This window comes from Apteryx mantelli, chromosome 2, assembly GCF_036417845.1.
Source record: "Apteryx mantelli isolate bAptMan1 chromosome 2, bAptMan1.hap1, whole genome shotgun sequence".
Classification (NCBI taxonomy): Eukaryota; Metazoa; Chordata; class Aves; order Apterygiformes; family Apterygidae; genus Apteryx; species Apteryx mantelli.
Genome location: NC_089979.1, coordinates 120,020,687 through 120,044,685, shown reverse-complemented (window position 1 = coordinate 120,044,685; position 23,999 = coordinate 120,020,687). Strand labels below are relative to the sequence as shown.

General features: G+C 47.5%; 1 protein-coding gene across 1 annotated transcript; it reads right to left on the bottom strand.

The window, feature by feature from the left end:
• Positions 1-1,028: 1,028 nt before the first annotated feature.
• On the bottom strand, positions 1,029-12,105 carry CLEC3B (C-type lectin domain family 3 member B). The gene is made up of 3 exons (XM_013950815.2): positions 11,840-12,105; positions 4,396-4,494; positions 1,029-3,075 (listed from the first exon to the last, which is right to left on the bottom strand). The coding sequence occupies exons 1-3, from the start codon at positions 11,943-11,945 to the stop codon at positions 2,675-2,677; spliced, it is 606 nt and encodes a 201-aa protein (XP_013806269.1). The 5' UTR covers positions 11,946-12,105; the 3' UTR covers positions 1,029-2,674.
• Between the last annotated feature and the right edge of the window lie 11,894 nt (positions 12,106-23,999).

The window sequence follows — 23,999 nt, the reverse complement described above, 5'->3', positions numbered from 1 at the left end:
TGGGGAGTTTCCTTCAGCGTTGCTCTCTGTGGCTGCTGTTGAGGCCCACGGTGGATGCGGAGTGGTGGCCCAGTGGTGACGCTTGCATCCACCCAAAGCTCAGGGCAGTCAGGACTGTGGCTGTCATGTTGCCCTCTTTTGCCCCTGGGCTCCCTTGCAAGACCTCTGCTTGTTTCTCTGACCACATGTTTGAATTTTAAGACCTTGTGGTTTATGACTGGTCGGTATTAAAGCCAGCAAGGCTTTGGGCTTTGCTGCTTTGTGTTCATATATGTCTCCAAAAAACAGAGGGCTCTTCAGCCATGGGGACCTGCACTGTGTAGGCTGGGACATCGAGTGAAGCTGGCACGTAGGGTGCAATCTTGACCTCTGGGCAAAGAGCCTGCAAACCCTCATGCTCAGGATGGGGAGCAAAGCTCAGCATGGGGCTGCCCACTTGTGCAAAAGGGGCTGAATTTCACATGAAATTTGGCAGCAGCTGAAACCTTCCAGGCTGGTGTCGAGCGTTTTCTCCTATAGGGAAACGTGGTCTCCTTTCCTCTGTGGGATGTTGAGGAGGAGGAGGAAGAAGTCATCACCACGCCGCAGAGAGATGGATGCAGCTGCCGTAGTTGTGCTCTTCATGGAGGATCTGGGAGGCAGCCCGGGAAACGTTGGCTCTGCCCAGGAGTGCAAGGTGCTGCTGCTGGAGCCGCCATGCTTGGCTGCCACTACCAAACACAAGATGAGACTTCTCAGGGCCAGGAAGGGCCTGTCTGCTGGGCAGGCTCCTATTTTAGAGTGAAATTTCCCAGCAGCAAGGGGGAAGGAAAACTTATTTTTCTATGCAAGGGTTCCCTGCCTGTCTCTCTCTCATGTGACATGTGAATGCGATGATAATACGAGGGAAAATCCTGTAAACAGTATCACAGAGTGGGACACTCTTGCTTTCTGCTTTTCCCCTCTGCCTCTGTGGTCTCTGATCCTCTGGCAGATCCCTGGCACTGCTCTGAAGAAAATATAAGGAGCGGGAGAAGAAAGCAGACCAGTCAAATTGACTCAACTTTATTCTTTCAGCAAGCTATATATATATTTATTTTATAGTCATTTGAACAGTGGAGAGTTTGGCAATAATGACAGCCTCAGAAGTATGCACCGTGTGTGTGTTTCGATTCCTCCAACTTGGCTCTCCCACTCGGCATTTTGAAAGAGACATAATCGCGCTGGTTTTAAACCAAGCGGCACATTGAAATACTTCTCCCGTGGGCTGCCCAAGAGCACGTGTTACATCCTGACACCCTCCACCTGACAGCATGAGGGACATATATAACCTACACTGGATGGGTTATTATCAAGCACTGACATTCAAAGAACCACAGATGTGTTTTGGCCAACAGTAAGCAAATCAACATTAACAAAGCCTCATTAAGCTGTCAGAGTGGCCTGCAACTTGTTTTTTTTTCCCATCATTGCTGTTCAGTTAAATTTTTTTGCGTTAACCCTTTTCTCAGCAAATACATACTGAGGCCAGACCTTCAGTGGGGCATGACTTTATCAGCCCAAACATAACTCGGAGGAATTATTTCAGCTGAGGACTGGGCCTTGACCAACAAGGACTGGCGCATTTCAGCTGAGTTTCTATCACTAAAACAGATCATATGATTCCTAAAGTGGCTAAAATCAGTTTTCTTGGGATTTGTTTTCAATAGACAGCTGTCTTCTCTATGACAGCCCATTCCATAATTGCCTTAAATTTCTGCTATTTACCTAATACTTTCATCTTCTATTTCCAAGAATATATTTGACTAAGCTGTAAAAGAATCACAGCTTCCTCCCCGATGCTGGAGCATAAATAAAGCTTCTGGTGGGATTTTTGAAAGATCTGGCAGTGGGGGTAGCTCTCTCACTGAAATCAGGGAAACATTTGCCACTGACTGATGAGAAATGAACCAACAAAATGGCAAGTGCTTCTGAAAAGTACACCCTTCTCAGCAAATCAGCTCGTGACTCTTATTTGCTAATTCAGTCATACACGTAGCTGGACTAGTCTGACCACCTATTGAGCTGTATGGTACTCAGCCAGTAAGCCCAATTATGTCTCTCACCATAAAGCAGAAGTAACTATCCCTACTCTTTGAGACAGGACCTCGATCAGGAGGATGAAGGGAGTGGATCTGGGCGCTGTGAGTGACTAAAGTGCGGCTCTGTGCTCCTTGTCCCCAGCTCCCACGGACTGCTGTCAAGGTTTATGAGGAAGCAAAACAGGAGAAGAAAGCACAAACTAGCTTTGCTGGTCTTCCAACAAAATTCAGCAAGAACGGAAAGGAAATTGCAGAGCGGCCACTCCAGACAGCCAAACCGGCTGGTCTGCAAGGCTGGAACGTTGCACTGGTTCTTTGCTGAAACAATCAAGCCATCCTAATAAATTTCCCGTGTAAAAAAATATATCTATATATCATGCCTTAGCAAGAACAGTGCAGCTGCTAACAGAGCTGGATGTAGCCGCGTGCAATGCAGCTCAGGTCTAACTCTCTCTAATCTGTTACCAAGCCACGACAACTTTCTTTGCAAGGAGTGACTCTATGTGAACATGTGTGTGCGCGCGTGTGTGTGTATATGTACACATACATATACCTGTAGCTTTATAATCCTGTTGCCAAATGCGATAACCTCGTCAGCAGGAGGAGCCCTGGTATTACACGATCATGAACTGGCAGACGTAGGGCAGCTGGTCTTTGCACCTCTTGTCAAACCACTTGCCAATTGCGGCCCCTGACAAGGCCGCGCAGTTTTCCGACTTGCCGCCATCAGGCTGGGTGGTGATTTCAGTCTCCCAGTTCTTGTAGCGGATGCTGGTGCCCGTCATGTCGACCCACTTGCCCTCGGCCGCCAGGTCGTTGAGGCCGAGCCAGATCTCTGACTCTGAGCCGATGCTTTTCCGCATGTAGTCGTAGAGCGCATCGTTTTCGTCCCCGTTTTGGGGGGTGCTGAGGGTGCCGCCCTGAGAGATGCAGTTTTCACTGGCCTCGTGGTACGTCTTGGTCTCAGTAAATGCAAGAAAGCATTTTAGGTGGATTTTGGTGCCTTTCAGACAAACTAAGAAATTACCACACAAACAAAACAAAAAGAAAAAGAATCTGTTTTAAAAACCTCACACAGCAGTTAAATTACAAGGTTCATTTTTCCTTGCTTATAGCAATTCATAATGCCATTTCCAACAGTATGAGCATCCCTAGGGGCCCTCTGTCTCCTCGGCTGGGTAAGCCACATGGTATGGCTGTAGGGATATGCCCTCCTTATTGGCAAATAGGAAAAATGGACCACCGGGGTGTCCATGTCACTGTCCTGTGCTCTTGTGTTCCCAGAGCAAAGCCACAATGTGGTTCTCATTCCCCTTTCCCTGACTTCTCTATTTTCCAGCTGCTGTTAAACTTTCTCAGACAAATTCCTTTGGAGGCAAGATATTTTATCGTCTCTGCTGGGTGTTGAAGAATTTTGGAAAAAGTGTACAAATCTAATTCAGTCATCTTAATTATGCACACATGAAAAATGTCTTTTTCATAGGGTTTGATTGGAAATGTTGTGCTTGCATAGCTTGAGGTCTTCAGAGGAAATTTCTACTTTCATCTGATTTTATTGTTAAGAATAGCAATTTTTTTTTAAGCTTTAAACCCCAAGAGCTCAGGGTACTCCATCCAAACAATCACTAATTAGAGCCATGTGTTAATTTCCAAACCAGTTAAATCTCAAGGAATGTGAGCTTGGATCTAAAGCCTTAACTGTGCTTGTGTTTCTCTTCTTTTAGAGAGAAAGTGCTCCTTAACCTGCGTTTCTAATGCATCCCTATTTCATGTTCTGCAGACCCCTCACCTAGGGCTCCACACAGAGCAGCCATGGAGCGTGTCTAGGAGATGACCATCTTGGGACCATCCTCATATTGCACAAAGCACAGTGGGATTGACCTTCAGTGAATTTCCCTGGGCAATACTGCAATATATATAACAGGTCAGGCAACCTAACCCATTTCGCTGGGTTTCAGGCAAAAGCAGGTAGCAAAGAGTACATTTGACTGAGGTACGCAACAATCAGTACACGCAATCTGTCCCTCTGATTCATGAAGGAAAATTAACATCTGGCTTAGTGTCATAGAAATATCAGTAGTTGTACAAATGAGAAGCTCTAGCACATGAGGAATGGGGACATATGCTGCACAGCTCCTGACATTAACTGCCAGAGGAGCTTCATCTGTCTGGAAGCTTTGCACGAGACCCCTCTTTGCTTTGCTCTCTCAGCTCACTCCCCCCATGGAGTTCTTGTCGGATGTCTCTTGTCAAAACATGCAGAGCAGTTGTAACCACTTTAAAGGTAGCTCCTCTCTCAAAGCAAAACCCACGCCTTTGTCAGCAAGCCCTTTACCTGTCTGAAGTGCTTGCTTTTCCTTCAGTAACGCAACCTCCTGGGAGATGTTGTCGATCATGGCCTTCAGGTCTTCAATCATTTTGACGCTCACGCCATCTGTTGGAAAAACCACGGGATGAACATAAACATCACCCACCTCCCCGAGGGAGGCAGCTGAAGCTATTCCTGGCATCAAAACTCCTGTCTCTCTGAGAAGATACACACAGAAAAGGATCCGTCCAGTCTATGCCCAGCCCCCAACACATCCATCAGAGTAAGTGTTGGCTCTCCAGGCTGGTCGCACCACATTCACGTTCCCAGTTTGGGTTTTGGGGTGCACACCCCACACCAAGCTGGGGGTGGGGGCTGGCACATGGGCCCATTGAGGTGCAGGGTCCTCCCTGGAGCCCATGGCTAGGGCTTGCGCCCGGGGCAGTGGTATGCTGGGTTCATGCCTTCAAAAAGCAGGAGCTTGCAGTTTGATGCCGCCCTCCTGAGCAGGGGTCCAGCCACATATAGGTGCTTTATGGAGAATTTTAAGCTGCTGATGATGAATAGGATTTTTTTTTTTAATTGCTGAAAACTGCAGAGTTGGCTGTAGCCTATCACTAAAGTTTGAGTTTTGTTAGGTTTTTTGCCTCTGGCATTGCTAGTAGGAGAACAGAGAGGTCACAGAGCTACTTTCTTTTAAAAAAAGCTACTTGTTCTTAACATACAGTAAGTCAAAGACTTTGGAAAGAGGTTTCTTCTAGGAAGTACAGACCCAAACCTTCCTTGCAAGGAGGAAACATGGGGAAGGGATGACTGCATACCAGAACCAGTACATTAAGGACGATGCCACCCCCCAACATCACTTTTCATTTTCACTCATTTTCTCTCATTTTCCTCTCCTTTACTTTGTTTCCATCTCAGGTGGACAGCAAAGCATCACACGTGACCTGCTGAGTGTAGGGTCTGCATGCAGGGAGAGACCATGGCAGTCCTCGCACTGTGGGCTCAGGGTGAAGGACACAGCTGCTTTCATGGTGTATGAGTTAATACTCAGGATGTTTCCAGCAGACCAAACTGACATCAGGTGGGGAGAGCACACGGTGACAGCAGCATTGCCCCAACAGGCACAGCCACAGCTGCTGTAAATTAGCTTTGCACTGGCAAGACCTATTCCAAAACTCTTCTCAGAAGCATAGTGATGGGATCAGAAATATAGGGTTGCCTGTGGTTTCTCTAGATCAGAAATGCAGGGGAGCCAAGCACAGCACCGCTTTCCTCACGCCCTCCTTTGGAAAGCAGTGAACACAGCAGAAGACATTTCCCTGTATCTGGGTCCTTAACCAGCAGGCTCACGAACTTTCCTCTCCTGCAACCCCAGCCTTGGACACTTTTCTCTGATATGAAGCGGCAGGAAAAAATTTCTCTCTTTACTAAGATTTTTCTAGCAGTCCTTGGCAGTGATGGAGTCTCTCGCCCTATGTCTTTTCTTCCCTCCCCCAGGAATTTCACCACTCCTCTTTCACACCTTATCATTCTGGTACAAAATTCCCTTTTTATCTGTACCATGTGATGCTGCAGCCCAAAAGATAAGCTGAGCCTGTTGCAAGTGTTTTAGGAAAAGACTATATATACCCAACTGGGGATTGTCGCTGGTCAACAGCAGTGCTGTGCTGCCCATGGTAGGTCCAGCAACACAAGGAGCCGTGACTTGCTAAAAGCTAAGGTCAGCCCCACAGAGGGCTTTAAATGTTGGGGGCAAAACTTCAAACTGGGCATTGCTTTCAACAGGGAGTCAAGAGAGAGAGCTGAGTACCTGGTTCATGTCCTCCTGCTGACCCATGCAGACATGGTTTGCCTCTGCTGGAAGTTTTCAGGGCTGGGAGGATTTTTTCTGCAGAGATAGCTGTTGCTGCAGTAAATCTTCAGGGTCATGAACCTGTGTGTCACTGTGGCTGTGTCTTGTGTTTGAGTGCAGATGAGACCGCCTAGCTACAATTAGAGTATCATACAGCCCTTAGCATCTTTTGGGAGTGGGAGCCATCGTTTTCGTACTTGCTAAGTTTTTCTCACTGTATCTAAGCCAAAAGCCTGGCCCTCCTCTATAGTTAGCTGTGAGTAGCAAACAGCTCTCGCAGGTGATTCAGTGGAGACACCTGCCTGGTGGGAGAAAGCACCCACAGTGACTTCCCCTCACTTGGCACCACAGCTGTGGGCTTAAAAGGAGGTGCCAAGAGCCTGGGCCTCAGTCCTCCCCTTCCCGCTGTGCTTGGTGAGCACACCAGGACCCAGGCGCCCTGTGGTGCCCTGCCAACTCCCTCGCTGCACCATTTCCATCCCTGGGCCTACAGGCCAGGTACCAAGCCTGACTCAGGGGCCACTGGTTGGGATAACGGGTGCTTTGGCTGAACAGGGAGAGGAGGCTGCACCTGTGAAAATGAGCACTGACAACTCTGCATTATAACTCATAGGTGTTAACCAGAAGATATCACTAGTAATGTAATGGAAGAAAACAGTCAAATTTTGGCAGAGAGAGCCAGAGAGAGCACTGAAAGACGCTGGTTTCACTTTGAGGGAGACGTGTTGCAGTTGAGCTTACTGCAATGGGAGGAGGGCTTCCCACCAGGAGGTGACATTTGCCATGAAGGGGATGCAGAGCCAGCAGTGCCTGGCGACAGAGTCAGGCCATTATGTCACTGATTTTCTGGCTGGTGGCTCCCTGGAGATGCAGGTGCTTTCATACATTATTCAGCAGCAGAAGTGCTCATCTGGATCATCTGCTCTGGCATCCTCTACCACACGGGCCACAGGAAGTACCCCAGCACGTCCTGTGCCGAGGCCAATGTGGTCCTCCTGACGGGAAAGATGCCGCTCCAGAGAAAAGGCTTCAAGGTTGGACAGCTTGCCTGCTTGCTTTGCAAACTGTCCCAGCAACCAGCTCCTTGGAAGAAGTGGTAGTCTTTTCGGGGCAATCAAAGCCCCCAGTCTTTGGTAAGCTTGGGTAAAGTGGGGACCACCTTCTTGTTGATGGGGACAAAGTGGAAACTCCTCAGCATTTCCTTCAAGATTTCCTATGGCTGTTTTCATCCATGTAGGTGATGCAGCCCTTAGCAGGGATAGGAGCAGACAGGTCTGTTCAGTGTGTCTTCAGCGCCCTTGTGCTGCTGGCTGAAACTATCTTCTGTGTCACTGAACATGCTGTCATAATCTGCAGCTTAGCACAACTGCAGCTCCTCTAACCAGCTATTAATCAGTACTCTAATTTCTTCTATGTAAGAACAAAAGAACCATTATGCCTTGGACGTGATGGGAAATTTGACATTAAGGAATTTGCATTCACTACACTGGCCCTGCTGCTCCTCGGGTGATATTCCTTTACCTAGCTTGACATCTGGTGGTTCTCATGGGGTGAAAGAAAATGGGACAATTTTCATGTGAAAGCAGTAGGACAGATTTCCTTGAAGATCAAGGAGATGGTGTGCTGAGTTACTAAGTGAGAGAAGCGCAAACAGCTTGGAAACTCAACAAAACCAAGAACCAAGAAGATTATAGTGTGTCATGAATACGAAAGGAAAAAACACATCAGGAGGAGGGTATTCAGCTGCTTTAATCATTGCTCAATTAACTTTAATGGGTTCAGTCAACACTGAGGCACTAGTGATCATTTTGGTGCCTTTGATGAAACCATTTTGTGGGGAAACAACTAATTAATTCAATAGTTTTTCCATGTAAGCCTGTCCTGCAATGGAATGAATGTCTTTTAGGTTTAAATAGTATCCAAAGGCCATAGAAAGATGCTGTTAATGAATCTTGCTGGAGCAGCTTCTTACATTGTTCCTGCTGGACGGACAGGGAGATTCCTGTGCTAGAGGATACCTGTGAGCTGGTATCATCAGGGATGTCCTTGATAGCTGCCTAAGTGCCCAGTCCCTTTTTCCATCCCTTTTCCCATCTTGCTTCCAAGTCCTTAGCCACAAGATGTTCCTGCAGCAGTGAGCTCCACCAGTCACTTTGGTGTCACCTGGAGAAACATGGTTCCTCTGCTTTCTTATCACAATCCCCAAACTTCAAAATGACAAGTGAGATTTGATTTAAGTAAGTAATGTGATGAAATCCACGACAATTGTGATAAAAGCTCACATATGTCATATTGAAAGTTGCACAAAACACAACAGGTCTAAGTATTCCTTTCAAAGTCTGATCTGAAGCAGATGACATGCTAATTTGTGATACAGTTCGGGACTGCCTTAATGATATGAACAACCCTCTGTCAGGGTGCTGTTAAGTGCTCAGTAGGGTTTGCAGAACTGAGCCCCTACCATTTGACTCACATCCAAGTAGCAGATAAATCACATTCCCTAGAACAATGAAATGATGTATTTTTATAAAAAGAGTTAATTTTTCTGGTAACTCCTTTTCAGTGGTTGATATGCTCTTCAACTAAAAAATAAGTACCACAACTACGTCAACAAACATTGACTTTTCTATTTTTTTGCCAGAAATTTCTGTCTGTGTGCTGCTATTTCCTCAAGGCTCATCTCCTTAAGCCTACGATCAAGGCTATTACAGCTTGGTTTTGCTTCTGTTGAAGTCAGTGGGGGGGTTGCCAATCTTGCCCATGGGAGTTGGAGCAAATCCTGGGAGAAGCAAAGTTAAGTACTAGCAGAAACAAGATGAAGAAGGGACTCACAAAAGGAGATGGGTCACAATGTTCTGCTAGTTATGAAAGCTTCAGAAATAATGTATTTGATGCCTGCAAATGGGAGTTCTCTCCAGTTTTTCCATGTTCTAATTATATACTAAATAATAAATGATTCCTTCTGTATGTTATTTTGATCATTTAATTATCTTTATTTGATATTTGTGTCTGCATTGCTTAGTTTTGACTGGACAGGTAGTCATCTGATTTGTTCCTGTCTGAACAGGTTTCTGTTCCTCAGCGGGGTGAACAGAGCTCTGGCTTGTAATATCTCTCATCAAACCTCACCTGCCATTAGCATTTCTTTAAATATTAGGTATTTCCATAAATGTTCCAGCCAGAAAAGACATTTCCTATTCCAGTCTATTCCCTGGATCGGAGAAGGAGCCTGAACACACCTATGATTATTTTATATCACTTTTGAGGCATTTTTTGAAATCTCCTCCTTACCTAAAGGAGTACCAAGGAGGACCTGGCTGTGTCTGCAGTGTTATGGCAGGAGAGATAGGTAGACCCCAGAGAGTGTACATGGCCACGGAGCAGGCCATGGGGGCTGGAAATTCAGGCCTGAGCTTCGAGAGCCTCTTGGTACATCTGTGCTGTAGACTCTCATGCTCTTGCTGTCACCTTCAAATAAGTAATCTCCCTCTTGGGGAATATTAACGCATTAGCCTGGCACCACCACAGTGGGAAAAGTAACAAGATTTTTCTCAAGGTCCCAGAGAGCAGGCAGGCAGGGCTGGGGCCCCCCAAGTGTGTGTGTCCTGTGTCCCACACTGTTGCCTGATGCTGCTCCGCCTCGCCCTTCCTGGCCATGAGAGCTGCACGTCTCTGGGCTGCGGGAAGCTTGTCGCCTGCCCTGCAGCAAATGCACTTTCAGGGAGGCTGTGCTAAATTGCAGTCTGGAAAAACCACTGGGGAGCAGTTTGGGGCAGGGGAGAACAACAGGCAAAATGAACTTATGATTTCAGCATTTTCCAAATGCTATGTTTTGGCTTTTTCATTTCGAAACACTGCTTTTGTTCTGAAACAGATCCCAATACAAGCAGTAATTACATCACCTTAAAAAAATAAAAGAAAAAAAAAGAAAAAAAAAAGAAAAGAAAGAGAGAACCAAAACAGCTTGGCTTAAGGCACCATTTTCTATTCTAACATTTGTGGTTTGGCTTCGCAGCAAAGCCATCAGATGAAACGCCCCAGCCCTGCAGTGGCCCTGGTGGCCTGGTCGCCCCCATCCCACTGCCTGGTGGCCAGCGCCCCAGCCAGAGGCGGGGGCGTTGGGCAGCCCCTGCGTGTGGACATGGCTTGGGGCTGGGGACAAAGAGGAGCCTCGTGCTCGCCTGCCCCTTTCCCCATGCCCCGTACACTACCAAACTTCAAAAAAGTTACCCAAGAAATGGCTGCTCAGGGAAAGTTTGCAGTAAAGGCAGGGCATCTAAAACATCATGGTGGCAGAATGCAGCCTGCCAAAAAAAGGCCAAGGGTTTAAACACCCCCCCCGCCCCCAGGAAATTGAAGTTTCCTTTGGAAAAAAACCCTAAAGCACCCCCAAAGCTTGCAGTAAAAATCTCCATCGACTGTTTCATATGGCTTGATTTTCAGAAGAAAAATTGAAGGCAAGAAGCCCCATTCTAAAAAATGTATTTAAAGCGAAAGCCAAATTGCCTGGCAAAAAGGTGCTTTTTTTCTGCCACTCCCTTGAGAAGCCCCATTATCACCATTCGGTTACAAGCAGAAATTTTGGTGAGATAGATAGAGAGAGAAACAAGATTTCTCTAAGAAACATATTTCTCTCTCCCGGTACAATTAAGTGCAGTGCACATATGTACTCTATACCAGCCTAAGTCTGAAAATAGATACAAAACAAATGTGGAATGAGCAAATATGTAGTAATTTCGCAGAAAGATCTGATTGGAGAAAACGGAGAAATTTCTCAAAGACAAGATCTGACAAAAATAGCCAATGGGAGAGTGTACAGAAGAAGCCTGGTCAAGTGAATTTCTCAAGTGTTTCTTTTTCTTTCAAGTTTGTTCCAAACTGCAAAGCACACACTAGAAGGAATCCAAACTCACGCAGTTATGATCAAATACATCGACCAAAGAGCATCACAAATTTACAGGCAGCAGTGCAAATCTCTTACTTCCCAGAGCTGTCCTTAATTTATTTGTACTGTGTGAGAGGGAGAAAGAAAGCATTGGACAGGAGGAAAAAACAAGAAGAAAACCAAAAAAACACTGAGGACCTGGGGCACCTTCTTGTGTGCATTGTACTGTAGTAAGCCTGAGTAGACAGATCTCTTGTACAGCTTAAAATATACTTGGGGCAAATGTTTCAAAACTAAGATAATACTATATATTGCTCCTTTTGGCTGCCTACTCTTGCCTCCAAATCTACAATAGCTGCCTGTCATCTGCCGCTTGTTTTCTTCTGAAAAATGAATGAGTAGAAGCAGGGGTCAGAGGAGCAGAGATTTCAGTAGAGGCAGGTCTGGGGACAAGCGTGGCGATGGCAAGTGAGATGCGCTGCCCTCCGAAACTTGGGGTGAACGGTCCCACCCAATTTAGACAAGGCAATAACCTGTCAGAAACATTTCAATGCCTTTGCTGCTTTACAGAAGGACAACACAAGCATTCCTATGGGGGGGTGGGGGGGAAAAAAGCTGCTTTGTTAGATTTTAAGTGCTTTTCAAAAAAAGTTTCATTACAGCACTCTTAAGCGTATGGATGAGGGCACTAGCCCCATCCCCCGGCGGCCGGCCGCGCTGAGGCTCCTTACCTTTCTTGGAGGTGGCTGGCTTCTGCCGGACTTTGCCGTTCTGCTGGCTGGAGACGTGGGCGAGGGACAGGAGGCAGAGGAGCAGGCAGGCTCCCCGGAGCTCCATGCCGCTGCCGAGGTGAGTGGCGTGGCTCACTGCCCCTGGCCGTCCTGCTTCTCCTCCGCTTTAATCAAAACCGCCCGGCCTCGGAGCCTCCCGCTGCGCACGCCAGGCACAGCCTCCCGGCCTCCAACGGAGCTCGAATGACTCCAGCCAATGCTGGAAACGGCCTGGCCAGCTTTTATTTCTTAGCACATTAAAAAAAAAAAAAAAGCACAAACTTGCTGAAGGGCGACTAACCTAAACAGAGAGGAAGGCTAGGAACACAGCCAGGCTAATTTCCTATGGATTTTGGTAAAATGCCATGGGGGGAGGGGGGGGGAGAGGGAGGTTGATCGTGTGTCCCGCTGATACTAGTGAAAACTTGGGGGTGCAGGAAGGGAATTTGGGAGGCAACGGGGATGTGGAGCCCAGCTGGCGTGGGAGTCCGGTGCGGCCCTGTGCCTCTCGCGGGCTGCGGGAGAGGGGAGTGCCGCGGCCCCCAACGCTTCGGCCACTGCTGGGGCAAAGAAGAGCAGCACTGCCCCGCGCGAGGACCCCGGCTGCCAAGGGACACAAAGCCGGGCTGCCGGGAGTCCGTGGGAAAGACGCCATGTGCCACCTAAGAGCCATAGACCTTTCGGAGAAGCTGCTTTTCTTCTCCACCTTGTGCTGATCCCAGCTGTTTTGGGCACCACCGCGGCGGAGGAAGCAGGGTCCCCCCGAGCCCTGAGCCCCAATTGCCGGTTCTGGGCAGTTCCAGCAGAAACTGCTTGCTTTATGGTGGGTCCCACCCTAGAGGGTGCCCCCTGCCAGCCCACGTGGTCGCTTCACCTGCAGCTTTCAGCTAGTGAAGGGCACCAAACCACACAGCATCTCTGGTTTCTGAGGGTCGCAGGGCAGGCTACAGGGTGGGGATAATTCTATTGCTTGCCTGGGAGCCTGAGGTACAGCCTGGGTGAACGGTTTGGGAACAGTGTGCTGTTGGGGAATGGTTTTTAATGACAGTTTTGCAACACGTTCAGTGACTCTTCCTGCTTTTTCCAGCTAGACCTAAAGCCAGGGAAAAGTTCTGCTCTCTTTTAGAAAGAGCATCTGGATTTATGGTTCAGCGTTAATTCCTGCGCCGCCTCATCTGTCCACGCGCGGAGCCAGCCTGAGGTTGCTGACTTCACTTGAGCCGAGACTGAACCATGCAAGCGCCTCCTCTCCAAGATGCATTTGCAGCCCGGCGCCTCGTTTGCTTGCCCAGGTGAAACCAGGACACTCGGCTGTCTCCATTCAACCCACCCAGCCGGGAACAGGCCCAAGCCCCCAGCTGCAAGAGGAGCTTATTCGAAACGTAATTCACTTCCACACTTTTCATTTTCAAAACCACTTTTAGTTCTTCAGGTTGGGACATTAAACAATAGCTCTGGAGTTTTTAATCAAAATTGAAGGCTACTCATTAAGGTATGATGATATTGCAGGTAGGAACCCGGAGACAGAGGCTGAGGGAGCAGGTTGCTCTTTAACCCTTCCCACTGCCCGAGTTAGGCGCTGGAAATGTTACAGCTCTGCCTCACACCGCCAGGCAGCAGGAAGGGGCGATCTTGACCCCCAGCCTCTACATCTGCATCCTTGTCTGAAAAGTGATCTGAAAAACAGGTGCATTGCCGCAGAAACACGCTGTGAGATCAACGCCCTGTGAAACGCTTTGTGGAGGAACAAGCAATGCGTTTCTGGAACATGGGTGCCGACTTGGCCCAGGTCCTGCTGCAGTGGTACCAAGGCAGCCTAGGCAAAAGCAGGGGTGGAAAGAGCCCGGAGGATGCTTCTCCTCCCGCGGCAGAGGGAAGGCTAATGCAAGCAGGGAGGCTGCCGCATCCCTGCACCCAGCGCACTACATCTGCCTGGCACGGGACAGCTTTCTTCCCGAGGACTGTGTCGTTCATGACAGCAGTGAGCCTGTCGCTTTGGCTTGGCTTGGGTTGGTTTTGGCATGTGTGAATTCTTCACACAAAGCTGTGGCACCGTGAGCTGGCCATAGCTTTAGCTTTCAAAAGCCCAGGCTTATCTGTGGAGACACTGCTCATTTTCTTCTTAGAGATGCCACAGCTGGCTACCAAAGAGAGGGCAACTGCCTCTGTTACTGCCTTTACTGCTGTCTGTTTTCCTCCTCCTCTATCCCTTCAGAGTCAAAATTTAAACGTGCTCTTTGCACCTAGAAAGCCTGGCATGCAGCAGGGTAGGTAAGCCAAAGTGTCTCAAGGTTTTTAAAAGCACTGAGACACTTAATAAGGCTTGGTGGCTTTGAAAAATCCTCTTGATGCTTCATGTTCACTGCAACAGAGTCCAGCTATGTATGTGGGGGTCTTCCCTGGGGCCACCTGAGTGATTGGATGACCAAATGTGCTTTGAAATTTGGGTCTCAATTCGGTTGAGAACAAGTGTTTAGGCTTCTAGAGCTGTAACAGGTGAGGGGTATGAGCTTAGCTTGGGATGGCTGAAACGCTTCCCACAAAAGCTGCTTTTCCCCTCGTCCCTCCTGCAGGTTCCCAGCCTGACTTCAGAGCAGTTCAGCCTCTCGAGGAGCAGCCCAGCAGCCTAAACCAAAATCACCACAAAGGTATGTGGTGCTGCAGCTGCAGCACAAGCAGGGGAGTCTCTTCTGCCGTAGGAGCGGCAATCTTTGAGCAAGGGGAGGAAATTCGTGCAGAGAGGAGAGAGGGAGGCCAGGCATTTGGGAGAGCAAACCCCTCCAGACATCAGTGATTGCCCTTAAATCCTTTCTGAAAAATTAAGGAAAGATGCCACCCAACACAATGTGAGCCCCTGGAATTTTACGGGCATAAAAAGTCTGAGCTAAACAGGGTTGCATCTAGAAAAAGAGCTGCTATTGATTTAGTTTGGCTATAATTGTGTCACACTGCTGAGCTCTTTTGGTGAATAGGGAAAACCCTGGCCTTATATCCTACCTGAATGTAGTTCAGTTGCAGCCCAGACTTTTGAAGCCGAGGAAGAATGGCTTTGCTTTTCATTCCTCTATACCACACACACACAGTCCCACACAGATTTAAGCAAAAGAATAAATATTTCTTGGGATTTACTATCCTCCCTCTTGGACCACCCCAAAATAAGATGGAGCCCAAGAGATCCCAGACACCTACGCACATGCATACACGTTCCCTTCTCTCAATATTTGAGCAGCATCTACTAATCCAAAGTACTTCTGGTCAGCTCAGCACCTCCTGGTTTTCCTTGGCTCCAGATTTGCTCGCTTGTCTTTTCTTTGATTAATGTTCTGCCCCACCGGGGAAAAACTGAAATTCTCTCTTTGCTGCTGTATGTAAAATTAATTAGATGACTCTAATGAGGAGTCAGCTGACACTGCTCCTAACCACAGGGTTTCTGGGTGGCGGGGACCAGCTGGAACGTTGTGTTTCCGCACTGCCTGGACCGATGTCTCAGTTGGCAGAAGATCCTCAGCACCTCTCCCAGCATGGGCCTACTGCAGTGATCCTGCCTGGCTGAGACGAGCTGTTCCTGCAGTTGGCACAGGCAAGGCTTTTCCGCCTAGAGCTGTCTGGGGACTGCGTTCCCAGGGCCTTGCTTCGCTTACCTTGCTCTGTGGCTCCCCGGTGTCGCTGGCTAGTGTGCTCGCTGCGCTAGGCACCGTCCTCCTCTGCTTGAGAGCTGGTGCTTCGGGCTGAGGAAGCTTGTGGTTTCCACGAGGAGGTGTCTACTCTTGCCGCAGGTGCCACGTGGTGACCAGCCACCCAGAGGCGTGAACCGCAGCCTGGGGAGACATGACAGGAGCGAGAGGGCTTTACTGCGGCCCCGTTCAGGGCACATGGTCCCCGCGCAGAAGCACCAGCCTGGGCATCAGCAGAGTCTCTCCTGCCAGCCTGCGGGTCCTGTGCTGGGTTTGTCTCAGGTGGGACTTTCCACCTTCTGTAAGCACCAAATGCCAGAGTTTTAGTCTTGGGGAAAAAAAGAAAAAGAAGAAAGAGGCTTAAAAAGCTTGGGTCTGATTGTAACACTTATTTGAAAGGGGGCATTGCCACAATTCTGTCTTAAATAGACTGAAAAAAAGAAATACTTGACATCCTAATAGCTCATAAACACACGCAAACTCACCCAACAGGACCACGCTGCCGTGCTGCTGTAATGCCCCAGGCCTGCGTCCAGAACTGGGACATTTATGGGGAAGTGCTGTGTGAAAAACTACAAGGCCCTTGCCCACACCACAGCACTCCCTGTCTGGGCTTCTACTGAGACCGGAGGCTGTAGTTCAAGTTAAATAACCTGAATATCGGTGGTCTTTTGTAAGTTGGTTCTTTGGCCAGATATAATGCTTTTGAGCTCTTGATGATTCATACTTATTATGCAAGCAAGGCATAGGAGGGTAGAGGGGTAAGGTAATCCTTACCTCTGGGGTAAAAGTAATCCTTTTTATTAGATGAACTAATATAATTGGAAAAAATAGGTGAGGTTTTGGGCACACAAACCCTTCCTTTCAGCATTGAAATAGAAGCAACAAACTTCCAAGCTAAAAAACAACAGCTGAGAGTTTCATTAGATGTTTATAGCCCTTCTGAGAAAACAGGCAGTGGCTACTCGCAGAATAGGAGAGGCACCAAAAAGGGGATGGAGAGGAGGTATTACCTCATAGGGAAGGAAAGAGACAGTTAATTTATGGAGGGATTAACGAGAGGGAGGAAGAGTATAATATGCCAAGAAACCAGTTTGTGCCCATGTTTATTTAAACCTGTGGAATTATGAATTTTACTTCCCTTGTTTCATGCCCAGTCTCCTGGTTAGACAGACCACAACTCACGTTAGCTGAGATGAAAGAGTGCTAAAAGAAAATATACTTAGGCAAACTGTCCCAGGGCTGCAGGGAAGAATGAACAGTGAGCTGGAGGTGAAGGGAAGCAGTCAGAAAAGTTTACGTGGCTTTGGGAAACCCGAGAAATAGGCCGTGATGCTGAATTTGGAAGGATTTCAGTTAGCAAAACAAAACAGTGGCTGGAATAAGACCATGAAAGGAAGCTGGATCCTTCTGGCAATGATGCAGACCTGTGATTTCGTGCCCAGCTAGGCAAGGAAATGGGCAGCAAGATCAGAGACTATTTTGAATCAGCTCCTAGGAAATCAACTCCTAGCAGGTATTGCCAAGCCAAGAAATGAGAGAGTGCCTCTGCACAATGGCTGGAAAGTAGAAGGGTGGACTAGATAGCAGTATTTGTGTGGTTATTATCAAGATGGGCAGTTACCAGCCTTGGCTTTTCAAGGCTAAGTTCAAAGGCAGCCCGGGGCAATGCCAAACCGCGTTTGCTCTTTACAGGCAGGGGAACGTGGGCGGGAAGCGAGGCTGTAGCCCCTCTCCTCTGGGAAGGCGCCTGTCCCTGCTGCTGGTGCTGGCGCTATGAATTCAAAGGGGAGACCTGAAAGTGTCTGTAGACATTGTCTGTGCAGCTCCATGGCTTGACCCACCACAGGGGCAGCACGTGGCGCTTTGGACTTCTGCTGCTTGACTGTGTCCGCTCTGTGGAGGGAGGCTTTGCATCTCAGCAGCATCACGGTAACTTCTAAGAGGAACAGAAGAGAAACAGTGGTGGAGAGTAAAAAGCACGCTACAAGGAAGCAGGGATAACAGGCGAAAATATCTGATATTAGCCACTGCCTGAATTTGTGCTGGCACCCCTCCTGATTTCCACCAGCATAAACAACATCAGAACAGGTTAAAATGGAAAGAGCTGAATCTATGGATCATTGTTTTTGAGATCAATCAAGATGGAATGTGATAACAGTTGAGGAAATAGGTGACTTTCATGAGGACAACGATAGGGAAAACGAAGGAGCCAGCATTTTGCCAAAACGTTATACCCAGCGCCAACACTAGGAAACGGGCTCTGAACCTAGGGAGGGACCTTCCCATTGCATCCCGCAGCAAGCACAGCCGCTTCCCTATCCCATGGCCCTCCAGAGGCCACAGGACAGAAGGATCTGTCAAAGGAGATCCCTGGGCCTTAAACTGGATCCAGTTTAAGCCTAATGTGGAGAGCTTGAGTTCAAGTGCTAGCAGCCTCTCAAAATCCTCCCATTTCCAAAAGGAGCTGTACTGAAGGACTCACCCTCCCTTCTGTGTGGACCATCCAGACTCCTGTGGGCTAGGGGTAAATCTGTCTTCCTTCACTGCTTTTCTATAATGTGCCTGCCATCCATGTCCTCCTAAAAGTCTAACCAGCCAGTGGAAAACTAGTCAAACGTCTAATACTAAAACTCTGGAGAAATTCCTAATTGTGTAGGTTCGCTGAGCAGTTTAGCCAGGCTGCAAGAAACCGTCTCGGCATTAGTGGAAGTAAAGTTATTGTTGAAATAAAAGTCAGTATTTTAGCACTGGCAAGCAGACAGCAGTGCTACCAGTTCATGATCTTATTGCAAATCTTTCTCATATTTGAGTGATTGTTTTCCTTTCATATAGCTGTGGTTGCTGAATTAAGGGATTGCAAGAGAATTTCAACATAAGCCTTACAAATTTCTTAATTTGTTTGAGTTTAGAGAAAAGCTTGCATGATCAGACAGCAGGAAGAAAGCAACCTTTTACTACCCTCCCAGTGCATAGCATACTCTTGAAAAACTTCATGAGATTAAAGCTGATCTCTCTCTAGGAGCAATGAAGAGAAGCAGAACTTAAATCATGACTTTTGAACCCATAAGGTTGCCAAGCATGGTGATATCAAAACTTAGCATTTGCCAAAACGCTGTGAGAAAACGTTTAGTGAGAGAAGTCCTTTGGAAGGGAGGGCCTGCCCCGCTCGGGGGTTTGAGTACACCCAGCTCCCATGCACAACTGGTGCATCTCCGGAAAAGTTGGTCCCTGCCATGTCAGCTGGGTGGAAGAGGGTCTCTGTATCTCACAAAATGGCTGGGATTTCATTTTCTTTTTCCTCTCCCAAGGTACTAGCTGAGGTGTGTCAGTAACTGTGAACTTTTGAGTCTAAATCAAGGAGATCAAATCTGATCTACAAATGGTGTGACATGGAAACTCTGGGGTGCCTGTATTGCTGATCTTATCCTAGTCTTGAGAACAGGATGACAGTAGAAATGTTTAGAGCTCTTAGGATAACCTTGGCCTTATTAAAGTGTTCCAGTGGATGAAATTGTGCTTAAAAGCATCACTGGAGAGTCATTAACAGCAGCCCAGTTGAGAGCCTAGCACTGTTTTGCAGTGGCAGAAAAAAAAAAGTCCTTGTTAATGGATAGCTAGAAACATGGCTAATTAATTAAAAAAAAACAAACAAACCAAAACACAGAAGCACTACAGTCTATCTGTGAGAAGATGGGTACCTAACAAAGTGCCCTGCCTTCCTAGTTTGGCTTTTTTTCTGTTTGCAAGTCCCTGAAACCATCAAGGGCTGCTGATGCCTTGAAAACTAGGCATCTGTGACTTAGATCCCTAATTTGTGGGCTGACAGATTTAAACTTGGGTACTGTCATCTGAAAACACTGGCCATTATACTAACCTAGAAGGAATACTAATTTTTGCTTTTTCATGGGTTATGAGCTCCAATTACCTCACTCCCTGGAGCCAGGCATGCCCCGAAGGATGAGCGTGGTGTAATGCTGCTGGCTGGAGACAGTGACATCCCGCGGGGACTGCGGTCTGGGCTCTAGCCTGCGGGAGCGCGAAGCTCACACGACTGCTGCTTCGCTGGTGCTGCTGCTGTGTCTAGAGTTGCATTTGGCTGTTTCCTTGTAGACTGCAGCCAGTCGGTGCTGGTAATGGCCACTTCTGTGCCATGTCAGGGCTGTGGGCCTGAGTAGCAAAAGAGGCTCCCGTTGACCTTCTTCTCTTTAAAGCATTATGCCTGGTCTTGGCTGGAAATACTAATCATTGCGTCGCATGCCTCTAGCAGCCATTCTCTGCAGACACCTTGCTTACCTTCATTTGCATTTTTAGACACACTTAGCCATTCTCTGGAGCACAACTATGGCAAGCAAAACAGCGGGCATACATGACCTGAGGCACAGCTCCCATCATCTTAACTTATGGCTGAGGAGGCTCAGCAGTAGACCTGATTCACAGTTGTTAGGTCCTATAGGCAACAGAGCTCCGTAAGTACGAGAAGTAAACCCATATGCCACCTGGTTTTGGGATTTCCATGCGGTTATGCCTAGCCATAGCCCTGGATTTCACTCATTTCTGACTTGGTCATTGTGAAGAGGCTTTGGTTTAGAAAGCGAGCAGCAGAAAATCCCCATTTACTTCAGTAAACAAAAAGTATTCAGTGTGTGAAGTCAGGCCTGTGAACGAGCACCCTTCTGCCTGGGAGTCCTGGGGATTAAAAGCGCATTCCTGAAACCAGCACCAGGCACCTGCCTCCCTTACAGCACTGTGGGGAGCGAGGCCCAGGGAAACCTGTCTCGGCTAGGCACAGCAAGCAGAAGTATCCACACCTTGCCTTAGCAGGAGTAGCTGGCTACAGCGGCAGGGAGTGCAAACAGGCAGGACCCTACTAGGAGATGAGGTTTGGGAGCAGGGGGGAATAGCACAGAGGCTGACAACTGAAGAGTTTCAGTTCCGCTTCCAGGCCTGCTCTTGTACTTTGCTCAATGAACATTTTACAAAAAGGCCCTGGGGTAAGGACCAGAGCTCTCTCCTCCCAAGTCTAACCAGTCACAGAGTCGCACTGACTTTTCTCCCCCCCTCTGGGGCCCAGTGGTTGCTTACCACATGCAAAGTAAACCAGCATCATGGCAGGGCTTGGAGAATATCCCACTGCTGAGAAAAGTGGTGGTGTCTGCTGAAATTTAACAGAAAGAGGCAGCCCTAAATGGAAGTGTAAGTCCCAGTTAATTCCTACTTATATTACTACAGAGAAAATGCAGAAACCCTGTAAAATATTGTCTATGTCAAATTAAGATGCTGAGTCCCTCAAAAAAAAAGACTTGCACACTCAAGTCGCCACAAGTCCCCAAGGAGCCACAGAAGAGAGCCCTAGCTCCTACAAACTTGGTTGCAGAACAGCTGTGCTGAAGCAAAATTTTTAAGGCCTAAATGTGGGTGGCATGGACCCTCTCTTTTCTCCCTTGCCTCAAATCCCCAGCCAGAACAAGCCCCCCTCTCCTTCCCAAACTAAACCATTACAATGTTGAATGGCTACTGAAGCTGCAAAATGCCAGCTGATCAGGCCCCCAAGCTTGGTGAGTGTCACCATCAGTGCAAACACAGATCTGGAGGCACGTGAAAGCAAACCACAGATCCAAGGACCTACTACACAGCCCTCTTCTGCTTCAAGGAAGCTGTACTTGTCAAACAGACCTTAGGCTGTGATACACAGGGGGAAAAAAAATGGGTAAATTGCAACTGCGTCTTCCTGGGCAACACAAGTCAAAGCCCAGCAGGAGCTGCTGGACTTCTCAGCTCTAATACACAGCTTTCAGCCACTTGACACTCCCAGCAGAAGCAATTAAAAACTTCTGGGACAAACATCGAGCTATCCTGTTCCACAGATGTTTCCGCTTAGTTCTACTGGACTCGAGTCAATGAAAACGTGGCAATATCTGCACAGCAACACATGGAACTTTCCACCAGCCCAAATGGGAACAGGAGCAGTCTTGGTTGAAGCCTCTATTAAAAATCTCTAACTGCTATTTTTGTTTGGGGGTGGAAGGGAGGGGTTAAACAGAGCTAAGAAAATAGAAGTGGGCAGCATAATCCTTAAAATGCCTGAGAACCACAGTCTCAAAGATTTCTTGGCAGATGTATCAGCTGGGATAGCTGTAGGCCCTTTTCCCCCTATCAGAGCTTTGTTTATCCATTTGGGATACGAGTTGGTAGCAGCACATCTCCAGGGGCTGCTGAGACCAATTGGAAGCTGTGTAATGCTTTTGGCTAGACTCATTATTTATGGTCTCAGGGGTAGAAACAGCCCCAGTCGGAATGGGGGTCAGCCTCCATCCCACTGCTTTTCGCTGCCATTAAATGGGAGGTGGGGGAGCGTGTGGAAGGAATAGGACCTTTAAGAGGTCCTTTAAGTCCCCCAATTCATTCTGTGCCTGCTTACAAACCCTACAGAAGCACAGGTGGGAGGACATTGATGGCAAAAGGGGGCACTGCCAACATTTGCAACATGGTGATTCACACTGACAGCTTTCCTGCTGATTGAGGAAGCTTTCAGTCCCCAGTATTTTGTGACTGGGGCGACCATTTTTGTATGCACAGCTGCTCCCCAGGCTTCCCTGTGCTGAAAGCAGAGACAGAGGCTCAGGTACCAACAGTTTGCTTTTTAGGTACCTGAGCACGTGGCCTAGATCCCAGATGGGCCGAATATTTTCCTTCCCTAGTAAGAAGCATAGAGGGAATGGATGTACATTCACCTCCTCAGGGACGTCAGTTAATGCCTTTGAAAACAGGGTGAGGTTTTTCCCCCAGCTCTCATAATTATATATATATATGTTTTTTTTTAACTTAAAAGGAGAGGGGACATGAAACCTGTTAACAATAGAGCCACCACTATCATCAGTACCTTACAAAACGTTCAGAGATCCTTCATTCAGCTGGAAGGCTATGCAGAAACACACTGATTATTAACATGTTACAATATTCACCCGGGAAATAACTCTGGGTAGCCTTTTTGTACCTGTAATGGTGTGCTCCTTTTCCTCCCTAATGTCCTCTCTCCCCCTCAACCTGACCTCCCTGTAAACAGCACGTATGTAGGGGCTAGCTGAGCACGCGGCAACTAAGGCCCATCTAGCATGCAAATATGACTATGAGTCAATCATTTCCCCCCCATAAATAGGGGGCAGCCCAGAGCCCATTGAGCTCTCCTGCACAGCAGTGGGCTGCACTGCAGAACCTCCTCTTGAGCAGGGACACCTCTCAAGGTCACTCCTCAAGGCTGAGAGATTCCTTACCCGCAGCAGATCCTCGGTAGGTGATTAATAGCATGCTGAACTTCTGTGAACTTCGCGAAACTTTGCTGAGTTATATCTCTGACTAATTGCGCACACAATCCCTTAGACATAAACCGTTGACCAAGTCTGGGACTGGGATTGGATCCAGCCGCACCTAGGCTCCTCTCTGAAGGAGTTTAGAAAGCAAGGGGGTACAGTCTGAACCTCATGACTCAATGGGAGGGTCCCCTTCGCACATACTCCTTTAGCCATGAACCGTTGACCAAGTCTGGGACTAAGACTGGATCCAGCTGCACCTAGGCTCCTCTCCGAAGGAGTTTAGAAAGCAAGGGGGTCCTTTCTGTACCTTGTGACTCAATGGAAGGGTCTCCGTTGCACGTGCATCTGACCCTGTCCTTCATGCAGTAAATAACTGAGCGAACCTTGCCAATCGAACCTCGTTAAACCATTCTTATTTATGACTGAACTTTGTTAAGTCGCTGTCTTACTGCAATAAACATAGTGCTGCTTCCCTCTTACGAATGAAGTGCATTACTCCTTCGCGACAGCACTTAACCACAAATCTACAATAAAACAGGCAACAGCTATTCAGAGAACAGCTGTGGCTTAAGACCAGTCCATTTAGATTAACCATTTTCTGGAACATTAAACAATACATGATGAAACAAAAAAACTGCTTATGATAAATCTGAGGTACAATAAATGTTTTTTTCTTCCTTCAGCTTTCATTCTTTCTACACTCCTATAAGTAGCTTTGCACGGCAAGGAACAGACCACAGCTACTGTAAGACTCTGTTAAGTTAGTCTTTGCCCCAAGTAAAATAACTCTGTAGCAGGGTTTAAAGATGATTATTCATATTCATTGTCACTTCTTGCCTGTATTACTACAGACCACTACCATATCCTACATAACCCGTTATTTAAAATACTGAAAAAAATCCCTTTGAAACAGACATCGTATCCCAATTTTATGGATTGATTTTTATTTTATTTTTTTTTAACCTGACTGTTCATCGTACAGTTTAATATAGTGGCTACGCATAGGCCAGATACACAGTAGTATTACAGTCACCTTGAACAAATATGTTAGACAGCTCCAGGAAAAGGGCTGAAGAGATTCTGCAATCTGAAGCATACCATATATTTTAATGTGAACATGATTATTAAATTAAG

Excerpts from the sequence above, each read along its gene's own strand:
- CLEC3B (XM_013950815.2), bottom strand. The coding sequence starts at position 11,945 with ATGGAGCTCCGGGGAGCCTGCCTGCTCCTCTGCCTCCTGTCCCTCGCC. Across the intron at positions 4,495-11,839 it reads GCCAGCCACCTCCAAGAAAG|ATGGCGTGAGCGTCAAAATG; the intron begins GTAAGGAGCCTC and ends TTTTTCCAACAG. Across the intron at positions 3,076-4,395 it reads AAAGCAAGCACTTCAGACAG|TTTGTCTGAAAGGCACCAAA; the intron begins GTAAAGGGCTTG and ends GTAATTTCTTAG.